The sequence below is a fragment of the Lycorma delicatula genome, chromosome 4 (assembly GCF_047948215.1).
Source record: "Lycorma delicatula isolate Av1 chromosome 4, ASM4794821v1, whole genome shotgun sequence".
NCBI lineage: Eukaryota > Metazoa > Arthropoda > Insecta > Hemiptera > Fulgoridae > Lycorma > Lycorma delicatula.
In genome coordinates, this window is record NC_134458.1 from 156246541 (window position 1) to 156270369 (window position 23829).

The following is a 23829-nucleotide window of genomic DNA, read 5'->3' on the forward strand; positions in this document are numbered from 1 at the left end:
TTATTTGTAATTGGTCATCGTGTGTAAAATAATTGTTTTAATAGGAATGTTCCTCTAAGATTATCTGAAAAACAAAAACAAGCATGATGACATAGTTTATCATTTGGTTTAAATTTTGTTTTCATTTAAAATATATATATTTTTTTTTGTTTTTTTAAATGTTTCTTACAAGAAAGTTATATTTTTAAAAAATGATTTAAAATATCAGTTTCATGATTTATTCTGAACCCTTTAATGGAACCAACAAAATTTATTACTTTCTCTTTATTTAAATTTATTGGTTTTACTATTTATTTTTTTCTTAATAGACTTTAATTTTTTTTAAATTAAACATTATTAAATTATTTAGTTTATTGTCATACCTGATTATATTATACAACGAGTTGTTGTTGGTGTAACTAATTTTTAGCCACTTTCATCATTATCATTTTATATTAACTGTTTTAAAAAAACAGGGCAGAACATGATCGCTCCAATGTCCTCAACGAACTCAATAACACACGTGGTGCTGTCGACCAATTGGCTAGAGAGAAGGTAGAATTGAATGAGATCATGTGAATGTGTTTTTTTGTGATGATACTGGTATTTGATATGATGATATTGATGATAATGATATTGATTACATAATTTTTACTAAGTTATTATGCTCCTGTAGTTATTTATCATATCCTTTGGTTAATTTTATTTTATTTATTTTTTTTTTTTTTTGCGCCTCAACTGACTCAGGCGGATTATTAATTCTTCCTTTATCATACATCTTATCTAAACTAATATAATTTATTTATTTCTTATAGTAAAATTAGCATGCCTGTTATTATTTTTAATTTATTTTTATTATTTTTTTTTAATTATGATATATGATGTTCTTTGTCACCTACATTACGGGGCATAGTTTCATAAATTAGTGATGAAATTATGGCTAAAAAAACGTCATAAAGTATTATTTGACAAATTTTTTATGCTTAATCAAAATCCATGATAACATTTTTCTTTAATCTATTATTGAAATTATTACCACAAAAAACAAAATTGTGGTTGACAGTAGTGCATCATACTTTATGGTTTGAAAAAGGTTGTTGTTTCTTTTTTTTTTGCTAAAATATTATAATGGAATGATATTTCCACAGAGCTGAGAAGGACAAGGCACAATATTTAACGGAATTGAACGACCTCAGAGCCAGTGTCGACCATCTGAGCAATGACAAGGTTTGTCCCGACGATCCGATTCCATCCTTTTATTTACCACCAAAATTATCATCGCCATCGTCATGTTTATATATTATATTAAAATTTAAACTACACACATTTTTATAAAATTTAAAATTAAAAAAATTTTAAAAAACATTGACAATTTTAATATTGCTTTGCTTTTCATTATATCACAAATTTTATTACTGTTGCATCTGTGTCTTTATGGTCTTTCTTAAATACATTTTTAGATTATTACCACTGAATTTGTAATTAATAATATTAGTAAAATATACTTTTATAATTTTCAAATTATTGAACTACTAGTGAAAATAAATTTTATGAAAAAAGTGATAAATATTTAAAATCCAGAATAACAGATATTACCTGTTGGTTAGCATATAAGTTAAAATAATAAAATAAAGTACTTATAACCTGATCATTCTATCATACCTGGAGCATTTCAAAAAGTAATTATCTATGGATATAGGTTATGAAAAATAGATAAAATGTCATAATAAAAAAATACTTTAAAATCTTCTATGTGACAAGATAAATAACAAAATTTTCTTAAAAATCATCACTTCTCCCCCATCATTCAACCATTTATTTCACTTCAGAAAGTGCATTTAGAGGAGATAATTTCTTTAAATCTTTTTGTTTGTTTGAAGGCAAGGTTTTTTATAGCAGTTAAAGGGTAGTTTTGTTTTCAAATATATTAAGTATTATGATAAATAATTAAAATTTTAAATTTTCTATTTAAAAGTAATTATGAATATTTTCTGGTTAGAATTAGCAGAAAAGACTATCTTAAGAATTGTATAAACAATTGATCTGATGACTGCAGTTTTAATATATAATTAATCAGGTCATCTCAATTACTAATATAGTTTCAGTTTGTAATGTATAATAATTCAGAGCTTAAAAAAGAAAACAAGTAAATAATATGAAAAAAGGATGAATACTCAAATGTCCTTTAACCTCTTTAAATATAAATTACAAGACACAGAAGCATATACAAGTGGCTATACTCTAGCCTTTAAAATCATATAACAACCATATGTTTGTAATTAATAATTGTTATTGTGCTGTACTTTAAAAAAAAAATACTCACTTTTTAACATTTTTTTTTTTTTAATTAAATCATGGAAATAAACTTTTTTAAATGTTACATGTACTCTGTATGTTCAAAAACTGACATTGTTTTAATATAACATGTTTATTTATTTTCATCGCAAATTCACTTTAATATATAATTATAATAATAAAATTCATTTCACTGAGAAAAATACTGAACAATTCATTAATCAACCGCATATTTAATAAAAATTATGTCATTTAATAACATTTATTAACTTCAAAAAATATATATATATTAATAACAATTTTCCTTCTAATATGTATATCTTTTTTTTATTTTTGTATAATCCTTTATACATACAAAAATCCGGTTTTTCATACCTCATCTACCTTAAATCAAAATTTCTCCCAGCCATCTTTGTCCTACCTACCAATGTACATTTTTGTTGTCGCTGCAGCTGTTGTCGTTGCGTAGCTGATCCATTTTTTGTTTTTGTTTTTTTAAAAATATATAGTCATTTTTAAATCAGCGAATATTAATACATGGATCATATTAATTTACATTTATTAATACTTTTTTTTTATTTAGAATTTAATATATATATTTAACTCTATAGTTTGTTTAATCTTCTTTAAAAAATAAATAGATCTTAAAATTTTTAATTTAAATTCTCATAAAACCATTTAATTTAGTTCTTTGAAAAACTTAACTGTTTTTAAATTTATTAATTCAGCAGTAATGAGAATTGTCTAGCGTCAAGAAAGAAATGTAAAATTTTTACAAACAAGTGTTTTAATTTTTTCAAATATCAGAGATTTACAAATATGATGTAATGTATTTTGAAGATATAATTTGCAAATCAATGCCCTTACTTACAGAGATAATACAAGTAAGGAATGTATCTTTTTTTTTAACTCGTAATTTTTTATAACAAACTATAGAATTTTATAATTTTTTTAGTAATATTAAAATAAATGCTTATTAATCAGTTATTTTTTAATACTGTGTTTTTGTTTTAGAAAATCTTTACTAACAAAATTTTTACTTAAAATTACTATTGTCAAAATGTTGTCACTGCTTACTTTGTATGCTAATTAATAATTTTTGTTTTATTATTACATATTATTTTAACCAAATTACTTACTGTTATTTATTGTATTATTATCATCATCAATGTGTTTAATTTTATCTGTATATCATTGTGTAATATATATATATATATTATAGATGTAATATATTATATGAATTATTTTCTAGTTTTTGAATGATAATCTTAGTTTATGCACTTCTTAGACTAGGTTATGCAAGAAGAAATATATATATATATATATATATACACACATATATTATAAAAATATAGTAATAACAGATATGATATATTATGCAAGGTAAATTTTTCATCTTCTTTTTTATCCACTCTTTTCAGCTTTTCCTACTGTTTATCTTCAGCTCCTTTTTACTATACTACCACAAACAACCTATTTAAATACAAATTAATGCATGTATATATGAATATATACATTCATAAATTGTTTCTTCTTTTTCACCTGTAAAGTTTATTGTTAGCATCATCTATCTTTTATTTTATGTTTTTGTAAAAGTTATATATGTATGATTTGATTTCATTACGTTCATCTTCAGAGTTTCTCATCTGATACAAAAAATTTGTTTTTTTATTCTCAAAATCATATCTAAGACAATCTATTTTCTTCTTGATGCAGTTTGAATTTTTTAATTCTTTCCTTTATCAGTACCAATTATTAATTACTTATACCACTTCTAGCAATATTCAAAGAGTGGATTTTCATAAAATTATTGAACAGTTATTAATAAAAAAAAAAAAGAAGACCAGCGAGGAAAAAGATTATAAAATATAATCCAAATTTGAATTATCTGTTTCATTTGTACTATAAAAGATCCATAATCACTCTAAATAGAAATTTTTTGTTAACAATAAAAATTAAGATAAGATAAAATATTACATACAAGGTAAATTTTAAATTTATTGTACACAATTAATAATTATAATTTAAATAAGATATCCTTACAATTTAATTTTGTGGTTTACTTTCAACAAAGTGTCATAATTCAGTTACTTGCATCTCAAAATAGGTGGAACTTTAAAAAACAAATCTTAAAAACTTCACTTCTAAATTTAATGAAATCGCTTTCATAAAACTTTCTTGGAAGCTCTTATCCAGCTTTCAATTGCTTAGTTGTCTTTTTGATGACACACATTTTGAGATAATTACAAATCCCTTCATATACAATTATATTTTACTATTGCATTGGGCAGACTGGATGTACATTCAAATATGTTTATAAAAGACATATCCAAACAATATAAGAAAAGAAAAACATAATTCACTAGTGCAAATAATTTTGTAGCTGCATATTTCTATATAAAGATATTAACTGCAGTATGGAAATTTATGAATCACAAAATAACTGCAAACTAAATAAATTCAGATAAAATGAAATGTACAAACATACCACTAAATATGACCAAATAATAGCTTATTGAACAAACAATGTATATTAAGTATATTACTGAGACATATACTGAAGAACTATACAAATATAAGTGCTAAATTAAAAAATCCAAAAAGATCTATAAGAATTGTATTTCAACAAATTTAGAAAGTGATTAGTTTCTTTATGCTTTTTTATTTTTCAGAATCATCATACTATATATATATATATATATAAATATTACACAAAAAATGGTCTATTATGCTCTTGGATAATATTCTCAATGCTTGTGTTTTCTATTTTCAGAAATAGAAATACATTTTTCAGAAAATAAAATAAACAATTACATTGTAATTCACTGAAGATATTTGTTTTTCCACAATGAATATAATTAATTTATAATATAATTATTTTATAATGAACCTTGTATGTAAATTTATCAAAATTAGAATTCTATCAGGTTATAAAAAAGTATTTTGAGATAAATTAAATTTTTAATTTCTTTTTCTTTAAAAATAGGCTGCTGCTGAAAAGATTACCAAGCAATTGCAACACCAACTCAATGAAGTTCAGGGCAAATTGGATGAAACCAACAGAACTCTTAATGACTTTGATGCTGCCAAGAAGAAGTTGAGCATTGAGAACTCTGACTTATTGAGACAACTTGAGGAAGCTGAATCACAAGTATCACAATTGAGCAAGATCAAGATTTCATTGACCACTCAATTGGAAGACACCAAGAGATTGGCCGATGAAGAATCTAGGGTATGTTGAATTAAATTATTTATTTATTACTTTGACAGGCTGATAAATTTTAAAACAAAAAGCCAAACAAAGCATTGTTTCAATATTAAATCTTAAAAATATTTAGTCATGCATTATGAATATTTATAAAAATAAGCAATTTAAAAACAAGATTATATATCATAAAATTGAATTTCTGTAATTTCATACATACTAATATATTTTGCATTCATATTTACAGGAACGTGCTACACTCCTTGGTAAATTCCGCAACCTTGAACACGACTTGGACAACATCAGAGAACAAGTTGAAGAAGAAGCTGAAGCTAAGGCTGATATTCAGAGACAGTTGAGCAAGGCTAATGCTGAAGCACAATTATGGCGCACCAAATATGAATCTGAAGGTGTTGCTCGCGCTGAAGAATTAGAAGAGGCTAAGTAAGTTATTAAAATAATTTTAAGGTTATTCTTTTTGTTCTGTGAACCAAACTTTTGGTATGTTTTAACTGAATGGTTTCCATTTTTCTGATAAACTTCCTTTATCTCTTTAGAGCTTCTTTCCTTCCTGTTGTTTATAAACATCCCTATTCTTTTTCTTTCTTAACAAAATATAAAATATGAAGAAATTTAAATCATAATAAAATAATTTAATTATACAAACCACATGATTCAGTTAATTAGTATTTTACTAATTGCAAGTACCTTCACATATTTCTTCTATATCTCGGCTAATTAATTTAATTCCTATATCTTTTAAACTACATAAATAAAGTTTTAACAAATATGTTTTTTTTAAATAAATTATTTTATTCTGTTATATATAATCATAGTTTTTTTCTAATTTTATAAATTAATGAAGAATAGAAAAAATAACAGGTATAATAATTTTTTTATATCTGGAAACTTTTAACCAACCAAAAATAATATTATATTCTTCAATAGTTTAGATGTTAAATGGAAAGCAGTTGATGTTAAACACCAAATAAACTTACCTCAGAGCTTATTACATCTTGTAACTAGACAATTTTCCCTTGATCTTGTACTTTGAATCTTCCTCAAACAGTTTACAAACATTTTAACCAGTAATTTTAAACAATTGATAAAGCAAAAAAATAGTAAAATCATTCATTACTTTTTAGTGAACAATTTTAAAATTAAAAATTAATCAGTTTTTTTATGTATTTTTTAATTATTAAATGAGCATAATATGTAATATTGATCTCATAACATACATAACTGTTTTATTCCAGAGCAATATGTCTTACAATTTCTTAAATTATTCTAATCAAAAACAGGAATAGACCGATAAATTAAAATGATTACTTACATATTTTTTTATATTTTGAATAGGTATATTTGTACAATTCAAAATGTTACATTTTAATTTTTTAGGCGCAAACTTCAGGCCCGTCTTGCTGAAGCTGAAGAAACAATTGAATCATTGAACCAGAAGGTTGTCGCTCTTGAAAAGACCAAACAACGTCTCTCAACTGAAGTTGAAGACTTACAACTTGAAGTAGACAGAGCAACTGCCATTGCTAATGCTGCTGAGAAGAAGGCTAAGGCTATTGACAAGATCATTGGTGAATGGAAACTCAAGGTTAATATTATATTCATATGTTTATAACTAAAGGAGATAGATGCCCCATTATAGGGGATAATAGTTTTACCTGACTATCAGCTCTGTGTCTAGTCTACTGGCTGTTACAGTAGTCATTTTTCTTACCAGAATGTTGTTTTCCTCACAATATTAAGTCATGCATACTTGTTATCCCGCTCAGCCTGAAACCAGGTTGTATATACATAAAATTCATTGCCACAAGGCAGGAAGAACAGAAATGGATCCAGTAAGAGTATTATTCCCAGGCAGTACTTGCAACAATACAAACAAAATAGTAAATCTATTTTTTCTTTACAATTAAGCTGCATTCTTTCTTATCAGATACTTCACGTACCCATAGACCTGAAGAATTCTGTGACAAACTAACAGTAATAAACTAGTTAAATTATGTGCCCACAAATAATTCCTACAACCTCAACTTTTGATTTAAGAACTTAGGTGAATTTTTGAAGCCAATATATGTATGTTCTGGCATGAGCATATTCAAATAAAATATTAAAATAAAATTATCTAATTCAGTAACAAATATTGTACAGTTTTATGTTTTATTATCAATAATATTTTTATTTTTTTTAAATACGAAAAGATTTTTTTGTTCATTATGGGACCACATTAACTGAAAGACAATCATGCTTATCTTTTTAGTTTATTGCAAAACAAAAATAATTAATTTTATAGAATCAAATTTTTATTACCCCATTTCTAAATGTCTTTGGAAATAAGCTAGTAATGTTTTTTTCTATTATTTTATAGGTTGATGACCTCGCTGCTGAATTGGACGCAAGTCAAAAGGAATGCCGCAACTACTCTACTGAATTGTTCAGGTTGAAGGGAGCTTATGAAGAAGGCCAAGAACAGTTGGAAGCTGTACGCAGAGAAAACAAGAACCTTGCCGGTACATATATTTAATTATCTGGAAATAATTTAATATAGATTAAATCAGAAATTTCTTTTATTAACTAACTTATACTGGCGTTAATTATTCATGTAATTTTTTATTAAAATGCTTAATCTTCAACACAATTTACTACTTCTATAATGACTATCTCTATAGAATCTTTTATACTGACTACAGTACACTTAAAAGGTGAGAGTTATTAAAACTTTACCTGACTGATCTTGTTTCACTGTAAATCAATCTCCTTCATAAAACCTTTCTTTAATCATCTTCTTTGATTTTGTATTTTATTAAGTTTTTATTACTTTTACTTTAAAGTATAGTATACTTTAGTTTAACAAGATTACTGTAATTTTTAAGCATTTAAACTACATAGACACAAAAATTCAAACTTTAAAAATTTCTTACATTCCCATTTTAAATTAGAATAATTGCTAATCTGTTGTGACTAAAAGAGATAATTTTTATTTATAATCATAATTAATATTACAATAATTTTGATTCAATCATTATTTAATTACAGATGAAGTTAAGGACCTTCTTGACCAGATCGGTGAAGGAGGACGCAACATCCATGAAATTGAAAAGGCACGTAAACGTCTTGAGGTTGAAAAGGATGAATTACAAGCCGCTCTTGAAGAAGCTGAAGCAGCTCTTGAACAAGAAGAAAACAAGGTACTCAGATCACAACTCGAATTGTCTCAAGTCAGGCAAGAAATTGACAGACGTATCCAAGAGAAGGAAGAAGAATTTGAAAACACAAGGTTAGTTGTTGCCATTTTTATTAAAAAAAGCTAAATTCCTTGTTCTAATGATGACATAAGTATCTAATCTTAGATCATATTAATTATTTAAATGTATATTTATACCAATTAACACTCATCAGGTTAGATTAGATCAGATAAAGTAAGATTAGATAATGTAAGGAACAAGAAGAAATAAAAACTAACGTTCTGGAATTCATTCATTAAAACTATAGGTATCTTTTTTAAATTCTTTGATTAGAAAAAATATTAATGTTTTAAAGTAAAATGAGATAAAGTTATCAAACAAATAAGTTTATCAGAATATACAAATCATGTATGAATTCAACATAAAAAATACGGATCTGAAACAATGACTATAAATTTCTGTATATTTTTACTCTCTCTACTTATAGCATATCAGAAATTTTGTTATGCACTCAATTTTTGTATTCTGTAAAAGCATAGAAGATAAATAAAAAAGTTGATAAATAAAAAGTTGATACAGATATAATATTGAACTAAATAACATAATACTTTAATTATATGATTTAATATTAATAATATCTTAATAATTATTGATTCTTAATTATCTTTTACAAATTCTGAAAAAATCTAATTATTATTTCTAATTTTATTTATGTTTACATTATCTTCTAGTTTTTTCATCATTATTCCTTGATTTAATTTTCTTTAATATTATATTTTTTATTTTTAGTTCCATTAGATATTTTCAAACGGTATACAATTCTGAGATAGGCAAGAGTTTTATAAGAAAAATCTGACATTCTTGAGTCTCTTTAGCACCCAAGCTCTTTAGTACACAAACAATCAACTTGTTTAAGGTCAGTATAAAATCAAAGAACACTAATGAGCTACTCCTGTCCTAGGAAATGATATCCTAATCTCCCAGTTAATTGTGAGAAGAAAAGGATGCTCACTGTATGGAACTCTAGTAGATTTAGTTTTTTTGTTTTAAGGTCTATATCTAGGTAGATTGTTCCTTTTGCAATGTGCACTTATATGTATTATTACGTACTGATTTACACACTTGCTGTTACTATTATTTTATTTTATTTAAATTTTTAGTTGAAGGTATAATACCATACCTTCAACAACAAATTTTAATTTTTTTTTCTTTTATTAAAATTATTACCTACTTAATCCCCCATACATAATCATACATGATAAAAATCCATTGTTTTATAATTGACATCTTAATTTTAAAAAGTGTCAGATTTTTTTTTTTTTAACTCAGATATTGTTATATTTTTTTGTAATTTAATAAAATGATTTAGATTGATTTATAATTATGTAATTTATTTATTACAGGAAGAACCACCAGCGTGCTCTTGACTCAATGCAAGCTAGTTTGGAAGCTGAAGCTAAGGGTAAGGCTGAAGCTCTTCGTATGAAGAAGAAATTGGAAGCTGACATCAATGAATTGGAAATTGCTTTGGACCATGCTAACAAGGTATTATAATTAATTCATTATAAAGATAATTATTATAAGAATTATTATATTTGAAACTAACTAAGAAAAAGTACAGTTTTGGCAAGAAAATAACTTTATCCTTCCTGCTAGAACAAAATTACAAAAAAAGTAAAATAATTAAATTACCAGAATTCTTAAATTTTCTGAAATTAAAATTCTAGTAATTATGGTATAGTTTATTTTCTAATCACTCTTAATCTGTAATGTAATAACAATATAGTATTTCATATAATATTTACAGTAGGTATTAAGTTAATTATGATATTTTCTTCAAATAATCTTTTTACAGTAAAACGTACTATAGTTTAAACTTTATCATACCATTGTGGTGAAGTAATAGCATTTTTGCCAATATCATCATAGGTTCTCCATTCAAATTCCAGTCAAGCTTGGCATTGTTATCAAACATTTCATGCTATGCATGTAATCTTTAAGCTTTTATTGTGAATTAAATCTCCTGCAAAAGAAGGTAGTTAAGACATAATTAAGTTACAAATTATGATAATGTACTATAATTAATTTAGTAATATTTTATAATTATTATGAAACTGCTATTTCTTCATATTTATTCTCTTGCTAGTAAATTACTTATCTATTTCTATTTATTTATTTTTTGTTATAAAGGCTAATGCTGAAGCTCAAAAGAATATCAAGAGATACCAACAACAATTGAAGGATGTACAGACAGCTCTTGAAGAAGAACAGAGGGCACGTGATGATGCTAGGGAACAACTTGGTATTTCAGAAAGACGAGCAAACGCTCTTCAAAATGAATTGGAAGAATCAAGAACTCTCCTTGAACAAGCCGATCGTGGCCGAAGACAAGCTGAACAAGAACTTGGCGATGCACATGAACAACTTAATGAATTATCTGCTCAAGCCACCAGCGCTTCTGCTGCTAAGAGGAAACTTGAAAGCGAACTGCAAACTCTTCATGTAAGCAGTATAGAGTATTAGATAGAATTATAATTCATTAACCATTATATGAAATATTGGTAGATTGATTGACATAGAAATTGACAAATTGATATCAAGAATTTTCTGTTTACCATTCATAATAAAATCTTTAATTATAATGGTAATTGTCATGAAAATCATACTCTTTAGATTGATAGTAATTAACAATTATAAGTCAGTATTAAGAAAAATAAAATTAATTTAGCATATCTAATCCTACATGTATAAAATTTGAAATCAATGAAAATTACCTCCATTTAATTTACACAATATACACAAGTTCACTATATCTTGATTGCAAGAAAATAACTTTATCCTTCCTGCTAGAACAAAATTATAGAAAAAAGTAAAATAATTAAATTACCAGAATTCTTAAGTTTTCTGAAATTAAAATTTTAGTAATTATGGTATAGTTTATTTTCTAATCATTCTTAATCTGTAATGTAATAACAATATAGTATTTCATATAATATCTACAGTAGGTATTAAAATAAATAGATTCTCTTAAAAAATATATTGCCTAGTTTGTTAGTTTTTAGACTTATAGATGGAAAGAATTTTTTAATGTATATTAATTTAAAGATTTATCCAATGATATGTAGTAGAATTTGTGCGTATGCCTGGTACCAGTGTCCAAAAAAACATCTTTTTGAAAAAGTATAGACTTTTTCTTAATTTAAAATTAGTTACTAAATTTTTTTAATAAAATTGTTTTTCTTTCAAATGTTAATTTACCTTTTAGATAAAAAAATCAGTTTTTCTCTAAATCATTATCTCAAAACCTTAAAAAATATATATATATATATTTTTTTTTATGAAAAGTGGAAAAAGATTTTTACGACTTAATTTCAATTAATTAGATTATGTATCAATTTCTTCCACTTTACAATGCTTTAGAAGTAATTAATCTAATAGGTGGAAACTGAAATTAAAAAAAAAATTAAAACATTAGATTTTATTGATAAAATCTTGAAGTTTAATAAATAACTAGTAAGATTAGTTCAACCATTTTTTCATATTCATTTCATTATAAACTTACTAATTCAGATACTTTTAAAATTATATTTATCATAATTTGAAGACAAGTATTATTAAAAATGGCAGCTACTAAATCTGTTTATTTTTAATACTGTATTTAAAAATGGTATATATTTTTAGCCAATTTTTCTGTATAATTTAAATTCATTATTTGTGTTTACATACATTTCAATTTTATATTTTTAAGAAAAAAAAGATGTTTAATTTACAGCAAAAATAAAAACTTTTTACAAAATGAAAATTAAAAAGTTTTTACAATTACAATAAAAAATTGTGAAGCTTCTTTCACAAATAATTAATATATATATATTTTTTAATTTATTCATAAAATAGGCGGATCTGGATGAATTGTTGAATGAGGCTAAGAACTCAGAAGAAAAGGCCAAGAAGGCAATGGTGGATGCAGCCAGATTAGCAGATGAACTTAGGGCAGAACAAGACCACGCACAAACACAGGAGAAGCTCCGCAAGGCTCTTGAAACACAGATCAAGGAACTTCAAGTATGTGTTAATGTATTTATTTTACTTTGTAATTTTAATAAAGGTAGCAATTATTTTCTCAAAAATTTAAACAGTAGTAGTAAATCTATAGCTTGACATTTAAATAACTATAATTTTATTAAAGAATTTGTTGATATTTAGTTTTTTCCAAAAGAAAGTTTAGAAAATTTTTTAAATAATAATTTTTATGATTTTTTAAGAAATGTTAAAGAATTGCCTTTTGTTATATGCTGCTTACCATATTATGTTTATAATATACTTGCCTAACTCATTTGTTCCCAAGAGTTTGTTACTCATCAGTTATATGGAAATATGGAACATTTATATACTAGAATCTCAGTTTATTTATTATTTACTTTCATATGAAAATATATAATATGATTAATTATTATTAATCATAAAATACATATTAAAAATAAAACACATTATTTGAGAATGGGAAATAAATATTTATAAAAAAATAAGACTTACATAACTCAACAAATCTAATAATAACTGGTTTGATAAAGAATTTCCCTCATAATTTTCTGTTTTACACCTAGCATCAGATGCTTGTTATTCTTGAGAGTGGCTATGTCATTTTCAGTAATGACTTGTAACTAATGTCAGATTGTCTTCAATCAATTTTGTTACTGAAGTTCATATACATATATTATAACTGTTGAAACTGTAACAGTTTTATAAAAGAGAATTTATAACTGGTTACTATCATTTTTGTATATGCTAAACATTTATTATAGGCTAATTGAAATCTTTTGAAATTATTAACGTTTTTTGCTAAGTTCATTAATTTGTTTAAAGAATTATCTTCATTTTTGCACAATGTATTATTTTTCGTAATCTCTATAAAAGATGTTTACAATAATTACATAGTTAAAAAAGTAGTTCTCTATTTATTCAAATTTTTAATTTTTTGTGTAACAGGTAAGACTGGATGAGGCTGAAAACAATGCACTTAAGGGTGGTAAGAAGGCGATAGCCAAACTTGAACAACGAGTCCGTGAACTCGAGAATGAATTAGATGGTGAACAGCGAAGACATGCTGATGCACAGAAGAACTTGAGGAAATCAGAACGACGCATTAAGGAACTTAGCTTCCAGGCTGATGAAGATCGCAAGAACCATGAACGTATGCAAGACCTTGTTGATAAATTACAACAGAAGATTAAGACTTACAAGAGACAGATTGAAGAAGCCGTAAGTATTGATTAAAATTTCTAGTCATAAATTTTAAATTATTTTATACACATGAATTAATGTTAGAGGAAGTGACATTGACTACTATGGTTATTAGATACTAATAAATGTTAACAGTATGAAGTAAAACTGTTGCTATACTTGGCTTAACTTGGGCAGTCTATGGGAACTATCTTATTAAATATAACATATTTCATTATTTGTCACTGCAGTAACTTTCTTTATGAAGCATTAAGATAAATTATTATTAACAACCATAAGTTAAATAAAAAGTAAAAGTTACTATTCATATATACCTGCTTAGTTTTGTTTATAGGATTCCAAAACATTTCATGTTCAATCCCAAGTATAGATTTGGAATCTTTCATCAGTTATTTAATTCATCTTTTCTTCAGTTATTTAATTCAGTTATTTAATTCATTTCATTCAGTTATTTAACATGCAATTTTAGTGTAAATAATCTAGAACTTTAAAGATTATAAAACTTATACTGCAATAAAAGAAGTGTAATTAAATTAATTAATATCATTTATACTTAATACATTTCTTCCTTAAAAGTAGAGATTTTGGTTGTGGAACTATATTAAGGCAAACATGATTGACAGGTGTAGTTTCAGGGTTGCATTAATTACATTATTATTTTCCTTACTGTTAAGATGTTTTTCTTACAGATTTATCATGCTACAGGCTTTTTGCAATTTCTTTTACTTAACCTTCTTATGCTATTTATATTACTTACACTTAAAAAAAATTGGAAATTGTTTTCATAGTGAAAATTTAGAAAGGTGTAATGAGCTATATGATAATATGGATATGCCACTCAATCAAACTGAGGTGGAGGGGTTTCTCTATCTGAAAAAAGTAGTAGTAACTGACTATCAGTTGGAGTTATCACAGGGAGGGGTTTTAATCATGAAATACTGAGAAAAAACATTTTTTTTATAATTTACATAGCTTCAATATTGCATGCATAATAAATATCTTTATAAATTATGCAGCCCTGAGAAAAAACAAAAAAATTGCTCTGCATACAGTTTACAAGCATGATAAATCCAACAAGAGCAAAATTAGAAAAAATAGTGTTCATAATTTTATTTTTAGTATATTTAAACTGAATAAGAAAATTTTATTTTATATCTCTTAATGAATAATTATCTTAAGAAAATTATTGTAATAGTTCTTTTTACTGATCACGATTTTCTTTTTCATAATTTCAGGAAGAAATTGCTGCCCTTAATCTTGCTAAGTTCCGTAAAGCACAACAAGAACTTGAAGAAGCTGAGGAGAGAGCAGACTTAGCTGAACAAGCTATTGCAAAATTCAGAGGCAAAGGACGTGCAGGATCTGCAATCAGAGCAGGAAGCCCTCTTGTAAGTAAATAATTCTTATATTTTTTATCATAAATCAAATTCATTATTATTTTAATTTCATTATAACTCTTATTTGTTACTATAAATTTTTTACTTTACTATTAATATTATCATATCGGTAGATTAATATAAATTTTATGAATTAGGAAGCTTTAGCATTAATTAATTAAAAACTTCTACCTTTTTCTTTCTGAATGCAAGTATTATTTAATGCAGTTAAATATTACAGCTTTTTAATTAGTGATTATGTCTTTCAACAATTTTTTTTCACTATAAAATTATACTTTCCTATTACTCTTTCCTTTAATTTTAATGTAATTAAATGCATTTGAATGTAACATTAGAAAATTAATATTATTTTAAACTTCTATTTTAACAAATCCTCAGTTTCTCTTTTAATTACATAAAAAAATTATTAGATTTTCTTTCGTTTTTACTGATATAAAGCCAGTTAAGTGAAAGGTAAAGGGTAAAAGGTTAGGTTAGACAAATTATAGTTAGATTTAAAATATTTATCTGAATATTTCTTTGGTAATAAAGTGAATAAGTTGTAAAAGTTATATGACTCTAATCTTCAGTTAAACCTATACAGATTTTTTTATATTGTTACCAGTAAAATAATTAATATTCACATAACTTTTCCTTACCTTCATAAATAAAATTTAAATATTTTTTATATTTATTAGTTTTTTTTATTCAGAAATACTGGAAATAATTAAGCTTTTTATATACAATATATAATAAGCAATTTTAGTACTTTTTAATGTAATATTTGTTGATATTTTTATGTAATTATAAATGTTTCATCTATTTTACTTTATACAAATTTACAGCCACAGAAACGTGCTAAGGCTGCAGCTGAGTAAAATCAGTCTGCTAATTGTAAGTTAGATATAAAAATAATGATGTTTTATAAATACATATAATTAAATAATAATAAAACATATGCACTAGCGTTATGATTATTTTTCTAATTTGAAACTACATTAAAGATTTTTATAATTTCATTCTTTTAAATGAGACTGAATGAAATATTTTTAATTTAGCTGTCTGCTGCAATTATATTTTTGTATTAAAAGTAATTTATTACTTATGCTTTTTTCAATAATTATTATTTTTTTAATAATTTCATTAATATAGACCAACAAAATAAAAGCATGATAGGACATGTTAAAAGTGCCATAAACTTCTGGCATCTTGTTTTGTTAATATTATTATTTTATTAATTATTACTATAAAATATAATATTAGTAACCAGTGTATATAATTATTATTCTGTAACAATATTTTTATAAAAAACATAAAATTTTAATTTTACTACTCCTTTCCATCAGAAGGTTTGATCCTATTACAAGGTTACTATGACAAGTTTTTCAAAGTTTTATTATTTTATTTTTTATGAATAAATCCCTTACAACTTACTTGTATATTTTATTTTAATCTTTCTTTCCAAATATCTTCCATTTTTTATAAGCTTGGTAGAAAGCATTTTTCAGAATTTTTCTATACAATATGCAGCTTTTCTGATTTCAGTTAAATTATTATGTAATAAATATATAATACTGTAGCAATTTATATTAATTATAATGTTACATAAAACATTATAAATTGATTAATTATAAATTGAAGTAGATTTAGATTAATTATTTTGTGTAAAAAAGACCGTTACTGTACCATTTTCCTTCTGTACTGCAATATTATTCTTCTTTATTTTATTTAATGTTATAACAACCTAATAATTTCTAATATTTTTGTATTGTTGTGAAAGCATAATTATTATTTGCATTACATGGTTTGTAATTAGATTTTTTTAAATTAATCTGATTGCTTGTTATTACAAATTTGTTTATGTTAGATTTATTTATATATATATTTAAGTTTATTTTAATTAGTAAATTTGTAAAAGTAATATACTAAGCAAGTTAGGTATTATGATTTTTTACAGGGGATTTAAACAACTAAGAAGTAATTAAATAATCAAACAAAATACAAAAAAATAAAAAATGCCGCACAATTTGATCTTTGTATAAGGTATGAACTTTGTGTAGAAATTTCAGAAACGAGTGATGATTTTTTTCCATCGTAGTGTTGTTTTGTTGTTATTGTTTCTCATTTAATACTGTACATACTTTTTCAGTACCTATAGATTCAATCATTATGTCAATTATTCATTTTTGTGTTTAGTAATCAGATCATAAAATGTAATTTTTTTCAAAAGCATTGCTTTATTCATTATCTATCGACTGATAGATTGCAACCCTGTTAGTCAAAAAAGGATGGTTATGAAAGTTTTAACTTTCGATTATTTCTAACATAATAAACTGGAAATTTCTACCTTTGTATTCAATTTATGAGTAAAGTAGGACAAGTCACAAAAAATGAATTGATTGATTCATATAATAATCCAAAAGTCCAGCTAATCTGGATATCTAGTACACATTTTGTTAATTTGAGTCCTCTTCAGAATCATGTCCCTTGTTGGTGTAATGAATTTACCTGTAGCTTCTTACATCCAGATCAGAATATGTTGTGCTAATTTGAGCCCAACAATAGTGGCTAAGGACAGTTTTGAAGAACCATATAAAACAGTTTAAAACAAATTGTGTTTTTATCCTGTAAACTTAACTACCTGGTTCATTTATTCTAATTTTTTCTTCTTAAAGTTTTTATTCCTTACTTTCTGTACTAGAGTCAGTGAATATAGAATAGAGTAAATGAATATTGATAACTGTATTTAAAAATTAACAAATGATCAATGCTTTTGAAATTCAAAAAGTCATTTAAAATAAAAAAAACTGTGATAGGTTATTTATTATTATATAAATTATTTATTCCGTTTTGTTTTGTTTTTGTGTTTTTATAATTTTTTCTTATGTTTATATAATCACATTAATACACATACATAGGTACATTCCTTTTCATATATCTGATATAATTGGCTATAATTATAATTTATAAATTATAATGATTAATTAACTGATAACATCAATCTATAACATTAAAACATCTATTATAATAATAATTTATTATTATTTGATGTACATTCTTGGTAAATAATAATTTGAAAACATAAATCTGTGTTAATCTGGTAAAAACTAAAAATACCATATCAGATAAGAAATAATTCTCTTCTACAGTTTAATAAACTAAAACTGGGAAACCAATTCACTCTTTACTTTCAATTACAAGCCTTGAGTAGTATATCTTGTTATTTTGCAGAATAACTATGTAAATCTTTAGGAGTAGCTTGTTTTCTTGTTAGGTTACCTAAAAGCAAAAGGTGATAGTTCCTAACATATATACAGATTAGATTCATCAGATTACCTGTTTACTAACTTTAGATTTTTGTCCTTATTACAATTGACATAATTTTATATTCTCCACACTCACTAACTGATGATACTTTCATATTACCTTAATGCACTTCATTTTTTTAAAATTTATTATCTTTATCCCTAATAAACTTTCTTAAATTAAAAAGATTTTAGTTACATTTCTCAGGTTTATTGCATCAATTTGTTACATTATATATGTGAAGGAAATTCAGATTATATTCCACAGAACAGGAAATGTCATTTTAAAATTTAAATGAGCTTTACCACCGAATACAGAATATTAGTAGAAAATAAATGAAAAATCATTAGCTACATTATATTCAGTTCAGTAAAATCAAATAGTATAAGAAATCTGTCATTGTTCACGCTTCATAATGAAATCAAAACTGAAGCATTTCTCGTAAAAATGAAGATTAATAGAAATTAAATGCATGAATAGTAATGAAATTTCATATCAGATCATAGTTTTTATCAAGTACAAGAAGAATCAAAGTTTAGATAAATTACAAAATTACTTGAAAAATCAAGTGATATCACAATAATAAAGTACTCTAATAATAAACATAATTGCACAAAAGAAACTGAATTTAAATAATCTCTTATCTATAAAACAAAATAAATTCACTGTTTTACCACACTAGTTCGCACTGTTTTCTTATTTCATTGTTTTACTTGTTTTTACACAAGTACATCATATACGAGTATTTTAACTATTGTGTTATGTTTAATTTAACACTTTTTATTTTTTGTGTGAAAATATTTTTTTTTTTAAATGTGTGAATATTTTTTTTGCCTATGATATTTTACTTTATTTGTTTGTTTTGTAATTAGTTATAGATTTGTTATTTCATTACTGCAAATTTTTTTTGTGAATGAGTTTAATTATATAAGTTACAAATTTTAGCCAAAATTTATAAGTTAATCGACTTCATTCTAAATTCCTATGCATGTGGTCCATTTTTACTGGTATCCTTACATTTATATTCTTAATATTTAACCTTTTGTATAGTATAAAATATGAAGTAATTTATCTTTCTATATATTCATTTTGTTTTATATTGGTGAAATTAAATAAATTAATGAATCATATGAAAATGAAATTTGTAGTTATATTTTAATATATAGCATTAAAAATTTATATATATAAATACCATATTCAATACATTTTAGTACCTATAAAAAAATGATTTTGGTTTAAAAAATAAAACCAAAAGATATCTTATAAAATTAAATATATCAGTTTATATTTGGATACTTAATTTTTTTAAATAATTTTATTTGCTTGAAATTTAATGATTAAAAATGATTGAAAATTAATATTCTACCATTTAAAACAGATTAGAGAACATTTATTATGATATTAATGAAAAAAAAGCTTTTATTTGAATCATTCTTTCTATTTTTTTTTTTTTTTAATTATCTAATAAGATAGTTAACTTTCAAAAATAACAAATAAATAAAAATTAATTATTCTGTTATTATTATTACTTTAACCTTGTATATGGTAATAACTTGTGATATGGTATATAACATATTATTTTGAAATAATAATTTATCAGATTTTTAGATTTAAAATGATCACATAGAATGACCGACATTACATGATTTAAATTTTCACAATACAAATATTTTTAGTTCTAACTGATTTCAACTAAGAAGGTTTTCAACATTTTGATGCACTATTTTATACATTCTTTGAAATAAACTTAGGCAAGTTTAAGTTCCGTGTTAGTAATGGTATGATTAACAGATTAGAGACGGGTTCAATTACTTTTTTAAAACCTTGTAAATGATAATTACATATCAGCTCTTGGTGTTATTAATTCATTTTGATTTACTACAACTTAAATGTAAATAAAACATTTCACTGAATATGGGTTTTAAAATTGTTTTTAAGTTTTACTATTTTTTATCTATGGAATTTTTGGCTCAAAATCACAGATATTATTGAATATAACAATAAAAAAGAAGTAGAACTAGTATAAAAATTTTAAATCTTATTATTTTATTAAGAAAACAACTAAATAAAAGGAATTATTAGAATAAAGTTTGCAATAGTTATTTTTATAATAAAAGAATATAAATAATATAATAAATATATATTATTATAATAAAAGAATTATAATTTTTACCTTTTATTTCATTTTTTTATCTTCAGAGTATAATTTTTTTAAATAATCTTTTCTCATGCTAATATTTTTTCTTTCTTTTTTGCAGTCTAGACCACCATTGAAGCCCCTCCTGGATGGGTCTGCATTCCCTCCCAGGTTCGATCTACACCCTGATGGGGATTTTTAAATCTTAAGCATATAAATACAAAAAAAATTTTAAAATGTAAAAAAAATGCCAAAAACCGCTTCTTATACAAGTGAACCAAATTATTATTGAATAATAAAATTGTACATTTAAAACATCTGTTTGTATTTATTTATTTATTTATCTGTTTTATTTTATTTTACTGTTAATATTATTATTATTATTTTAATATTACTTTAATTATATATAATTATTATAATGATTCCAAATGCTAGCGATATGAATTAGCATTAATTTTTTTTGTTCACGATTATTACTTGAAATATTATTATCATATTTAAATAAATTGTGTTATTTTATTGTATGTGTATTCATGACAATGTTTATTTGAAATTGAGCAAGCAAGAAAGAAAAACAATAAAAAAATTCTAATCGTGGCAAAATTGTGTTTTAATTTTTATTTTCACCAGAGATCACTTTAATATTACATTTAATAATCAACATTAATAAATAGAGGCATTAGCAATGTTCCCATCAATTTCTTGTTTAATTGGTTTAATGCAAATCCATTCATTCTATTTTGTGTAAATTTCTTAAAGCTCAACATATCTGTTACTATTGTACATCCTCAATTACATATTTTAATACTTTTTTATTCCATTACTATTTTTATCATTTTTACAATTTCTTCTAGAACTAAATCAACTCCAGTTACCTTAACATATGGCCCACAAATACTGTCCTTCTTTAAATAAAGATTCATTTCAGATTTAAATTTAATTTAATTTAAATATTCAGATTCATCTCAAAAACTCTATAACCTACCTAATTTTCAACATTCTCCTGAAACACCATATTTCAAAAGCCATATTTTTTCCTTTCTTTCTGTATTATCGATTTCTCATAAAGTGGTTCACACTATGTAAATATTTTTAAGATTTTTTTCAAAATAACTATTTAAGAGGGAAAGTAAAAAATCATTTGCACTTTTTTTTCAGTTAATTTAACTGTAGGAGTTGAATGCCCACATAGTTTTTTGACACAGTGTCCATCATTTTAATGGACTTGGTTCACTGGTCCACAAGTTTGCACATTCCCTGAAAGAAGAAGGTTTTTGGTCAGTCATCCAACCATTTTACACCACTTCCTGCATCTCTTTATCTATAGAAAATTGATAACCTCATAAAGCATTTTTAATTGATCCATTGAGATGATAGTTGGAAAGGAAAAGATCGGGGCTGTAGGCGGAGTGTTCCACAACTCAAAAAAAGTGGGTAATGGTTTTCAACAGTCTGTGTGGCCATGTGTATATATGTATTTTCATGCAATAAAAATACAGACTTTATGGAACCCAAGCTCATCAAATATTATTTGGTAGGGAGAGCCCTGACTAATACATTGTCTACATGACTACAGGTCTGTGTTGCCTATATTATCTACATTAATTATATGATTACATTGTCAATGGTAACTCACTGATTTGATACCATTTCTTGAACTTGCTGAATCTTCCTGTCAGTGAAGAAGGTTGACTGGCGTTTGTTCTAGTCCCATTTCGTGAATCATGCTTGTCAGACTATTTTTAGACTTCTCAATTCACTCATACAAACTCTACATTGTAGAGCACTGTCCTCATTCATATTGTGTTGTAAGCCTCTGATGAATTTCAGCCTATGAACACCTTCCAATCAGAGAAATCAGATCATTGCTCTTTGTTCCTCCTTGGTGCACACTGCTAGCAGAGCTGGCTTGGTTATATTGAAACAGAAACAACAAAAATGATGGTACAAAGGTGAAACTTTGAAAATATGATCTCAATAGTATCAACTTTAAGCATCTATGTGCAGAAACCAGTGTAACAAACTTAAAGATCTGTTATGATGAATGCAAAGTGGAAACCAATAAATTAGGGTAAAAAATCCCTGTTTTTTATGTTTGACTACAATAACTTTGTTAAATGGGTAATAAACACATAAAACTTACAAACAAAACTTGTAGAGAATTTACTTCTGTACAAAATGGTGTAAGATAAGTTGAATAAAACAAAGAAAAGTTAGGGAAATTTGAATTTTATTCAGAAACTACATTACATTTGTCAGAAAAGTAAATAAATAAAAATTTCTTTGATAATTTTTTTTTAATGACAAAAATACAATAAATTATTTGGAAAATTATTATTTCAAAGTTGGCAATAAAATAACAACAGCTGATCAACAATTCACAATACTATATTAGTGTTTAAATCATTCTGTAAGATACATTAAGTGTATTGGGTAGCTACTATGAACTGTGCTGACATTACCGTAGGTTTTCTGTGAATTTTAGTTTGAATGGGATCAGTTTGCCATTGAAATAATACTGTATTTATTTACAACAGAAGAATATACTGATGTGGTATTCATTTTGGGTGTATGCAATGGTAATGTTACACCTACTGCAGTAGAATATGAAATACGTTTTCTGAATTGCAGGATTTCGGAACAAAAAATAATTAGCCTGACTTTTCACAATCTTCGGGAAACAGGTTCACTACCTAGAGTTTGTACCAGCTACAAACAATCTGTCCAACATGTTGCTGTTATTGATGAAATTATTATTGATGCAGTCCAGGCATCAGTATTCATTGTCTTTCTAAGAGGATCAGAGTTTCGCATTCAGTGGCTTGGAAAGCAATTAAACATAAGAAGTTTTAACCTTATCATAAAGAGCCCTTCAACATTTTTTTTTTTGTTTTATATTGGAAGTGGGACATTTTGCCTAAAACAAACGCCCAATAGCCTGTACATACTGGGTGTGTGGGGTTCATCGCCTACTGCAGTGGGACCCACTAAAAAACCACTCCCTCACACAACGTGGTGCTGGAACTGGCATAAAGACACAACCTCAGCACCATATGCATCACAAGCACCCTCACATTCATACAAACATTTACA

The 23829-nt window shown here is 25.0% G+C and overlaps 1 protein-coding gene across 50 annotated transcripts in view; it reads left to right on the forward strand.

Annotated features, from left to right (window-relative positions):
- Mhc (myosin heavy chain) overlaps nt 1-21055 on the forward strand; it is a 118995-nt gene extending 97940 nt beyond the window's left edge. For 30 of the 50 annotated variants that reach the window (XM_075364517.1, XM_075364519.1, XM_075364531.1 and 27 more), the window contains exons 29-40: nt 1128-1206; nt 5261-5506; nt 5727-5923; nt 6878-7085; nt 7860-8001; nt 8528-8768; nt 10080-10221; nt 10867-11178; nt 12571-12738; nt 13663-13935; nt 15153-15305; nt 20858-21055. In XM_075364517.1, the coding sequence (XP_075220632.1) occupies nt 1128-1206; nt 5261-5506; nt 5727-5923; nt 6878-7085; nt 7860-8001; nt 8528-8768; nt 10080-10221; nt 10867-11178; nt 12571-12738; nt 13663-13935; nt 15153-15305; nt 20858-20938 (2242 nt within the window). In that variant the 3' untranslated portion in view covers nt 20939-21055. Of the gene's footprint in view, nt 1-455; nt 535-1127; nt 1207-5260; nt 5507-5726; nt 5924-6877; nt 7086-7859; nt 8002-8527; nt 8769-10079; nt 10222-10866; nt 11179-12570; nt 12739-13662; nt 13936-15152; nt 15306-16138; nt 16188-17250; nt 17337-20857 lie in introns of all 50 variants that reach the window. The other 20 variants (XM_075364520.1, XM_075364529.1, XM_075364528.1 and 17 more) reach the window with 4 other exon arrangements.
- Nucleotides 21056-23829: the final 2774 nt, after the last annotated feature.